The following is a 2311-nucleotide window of genomic DNA, read 5'->3' as shown; positions in this document are numbered from 1 at the left end:
CACTTTCCAAAAGTCTCCATAAAGTTTTGTCGCTTCAAAGCAAGTTGGGAAGAGAAATAAATATTTTATATTATAAGCTTCGCTGTGGGGATGTCTATTGTTCTCTAGGCTAAAATATATTTATTCTTTCTTATCCGGCTTTGCTGTCTTGCAGCTTAATTGCTTTCCAAGGACAACATAACGAAGATGCTTCTCTGTCGCCTATATATTAAGTCCCAACTCCAATATTTTGCTTCACGTCATATCTTTAGTTTGTTATAGGGCTCATTGATATATATACACATATATATATATATATATTTGGCAAAAGAAAACCAATTAGCCAAGATTTCTCTAGCTATATAGCTTCAAACATGACGGTGAGATCCATATCTCTGTCCTCCTTGTGATCTTAATCTTTTTTTTTCCCCCTCGTCTATCGATCACATGTATTTATACAGTACTTGTCGCTTATGCGTTTATATATATGCATGTATTATATTGGTCGGCTACATATGGAAGTATCAATATTTTCAGAAGAAGAAACGTTCATCATAAAAATGTAACATTATGTCACCAGTCGTCCCACTCACTTTCTATAAGTTTAAATTATGGGCTTAATTTATATATATTAATCAGAAAGCTACTATATAATGTTCATAATATGGTACTGTTACCCATCCAAAAGTACTACGTTTATTATTATTATTATTTGCGATATATTAACACACAGCATTTGTCATCAAATCCTTAAGCGCCCAGTTCTCTGGAACCTGCAGGCGTTTTATCGTCAAATATTGACCAGTTATGTGTATGTGACATGGCCAATGCCTTTCCATTAAACTATGACTGGGACATTAGTATATATTTTGAACTTACTCACAAATACTTATATAAGTTTTCATTTACTAAACCCTATATATGATAAAGAGTTTAATGATCTAGTTTTGCCAAAATTTGTCCATGAAGATCACAGCTTCTTAATAATTGATAATGTATTAATTATATGCTAGATAATAAAAGCAAACTTTTGGTTTTTTGATACTGTGCAGGTAGTAGAGTTGATTGTAAATATGGACTGCGCTGGTTGCGAGAGCAAGATAAAGAAAACTCTTAAAAAGCTTAAAGGTATATATGTATCAGAACTCTACAGTAGAATACGAAAAAATACAGTATCGATAGAATACAGTTTTAAATCGTGATTTCGTCAAAATCAGTTAAATTATCTTTTTTTTTTTCTTCCTTTCCGCACGCTACCATAAAATTATTCTTCAATCTCTCGCACCTTTAAGTGCTAGTTATAATATATTTTTTTTCCTACAATAATTTTCATGTTTTAACACCTAGTTTGTTGTTCACCGTCGACTATAATTTGATGATGATTTAGGGGTGGACGATGTTGATGTGGACCTGAACATGCAAAAGGTGACGGTAATGGGATGGGCGGAGCCAGAGAAGATTCTGAAGGCCGTGAGGAAAACAGGAAAGAAAGCTGAGCCGTGGCCGTACACACCCGAGAGCCAGCACAACGTCGCCGTTCAGCAGTTTTATTTGCAGCACCATCACGGCGAGAGTGATGATCATCATGAATATTATCATCCATTCACTGCCTATGATGTACCGAATCTGCCCTCCATCATTTCCCAGAATTACCTTCCCCAAAATGGTAGTGATGAATATAATTTTGGCTATTATTATGGCCGTAATACTTATCAAATACAGCCCCCTTATTCAACCCTCGTTGATCACAAGGCCACCTCCATCTTCAGCGATGACAACCCCCACGCTATATATATATTCAGTACACTCTTGTTTTAGGTTTTTTTTTTTTTTTTTTCATGTTTTATGTGTTAGTAAAACCTAATAGTGTGTGTATATATATCTGTGATAGTGCTCGAATTTATGCACAAGTTATATGGTGTACTCGCCGAGTTTGGGTTTGATTATTCTCAATTTTATCTAATTATTACTTATTTAGTTCCGTGAACGCATTAATATGTATATACTGTAAAAGAACTAAACCTATGAAATCCAAATTCAAAGGCATTGAGAAAAATTAAATAATGTTAATATTGTTGAAAAATCATGACCTTGGGTTTGCTTATATTAGAGTCCATTTCGTAAAGTTTTTACTTATACTTTTACGTGTTGGTAGTAGAAAAGCAAATTTTTATAAGGTTTAAGGGGTATGGATAAAAAATTTAAGAGGATTCATGGATATGAAAGAAGAAATAATCTTAACACGGCCGTTGATTTTTAAGGTTTATAGCATTTTTGTCCCCAATTATTTTTGGATTTTGCAGCATTTCTCCAAACTTTCAATTTTTGACGC

The 2311-nt window shown here is 33.7% G+C and overlaps 1 protein-coding gene across 1 annotated transcript; it reads left to right on the top strand.

Annotated features, from left to right (window-relative positions):
* The first annotated feature begins 327 nt into the window (after nucleotides 1–327).
* On the top strand, nucleotides 328–1797 carry LOC21389245 (heavy metal-associated isoprenylated plant protein 28). The gene is made up of 3 exons (XM_010104733.2): nucleotides 328–359; nucleotides 1032–1107; nucleotides 1367–1797. Exons 1-3 carry the CDS (start codon nucleotides 354–356, stop codon nucleotides 1795–1797), a joined length of 513 nt encoding a protein of 170 aa, XP_010103035.2. The 5' UTR covers nucleotides 328–353.
* Nucleotides 1798–2311: the final 514 nt, after the last annotated feature.

Source organism: Morus notabilis, unplaced genomic scaffold (assembly GCF_000414095.1).
Source record: "Morus notabilis unplaced genomic scaffold, ASM41409v2 Scaffold1629, whole genome shotgun sequence".
NCBI classification, from domain to species: Eukaryota; Viridiplantae; Streptophyta; class Magnoliopsida; order Rosales; family Moraceae; genus Morus; species Morus notabilis.
The sequence above is the reverse complement of the archived record's forward strand: the minus strand, read 5'-3'. Positions and strand labels throughout refer to the sequence as shown.

Excerpts from the sequence above, each read along its gene's own strand:
- LOC21389245 (XM_010104733.2), top strand. Across the intron at positions 1,108-1,366 it reads AACTCTTAAAAAGCTTAAAG|GGGTGGACGATGTTGATGTG; the intron begins GTATATATGTAT and ends ATGATGATTTAG.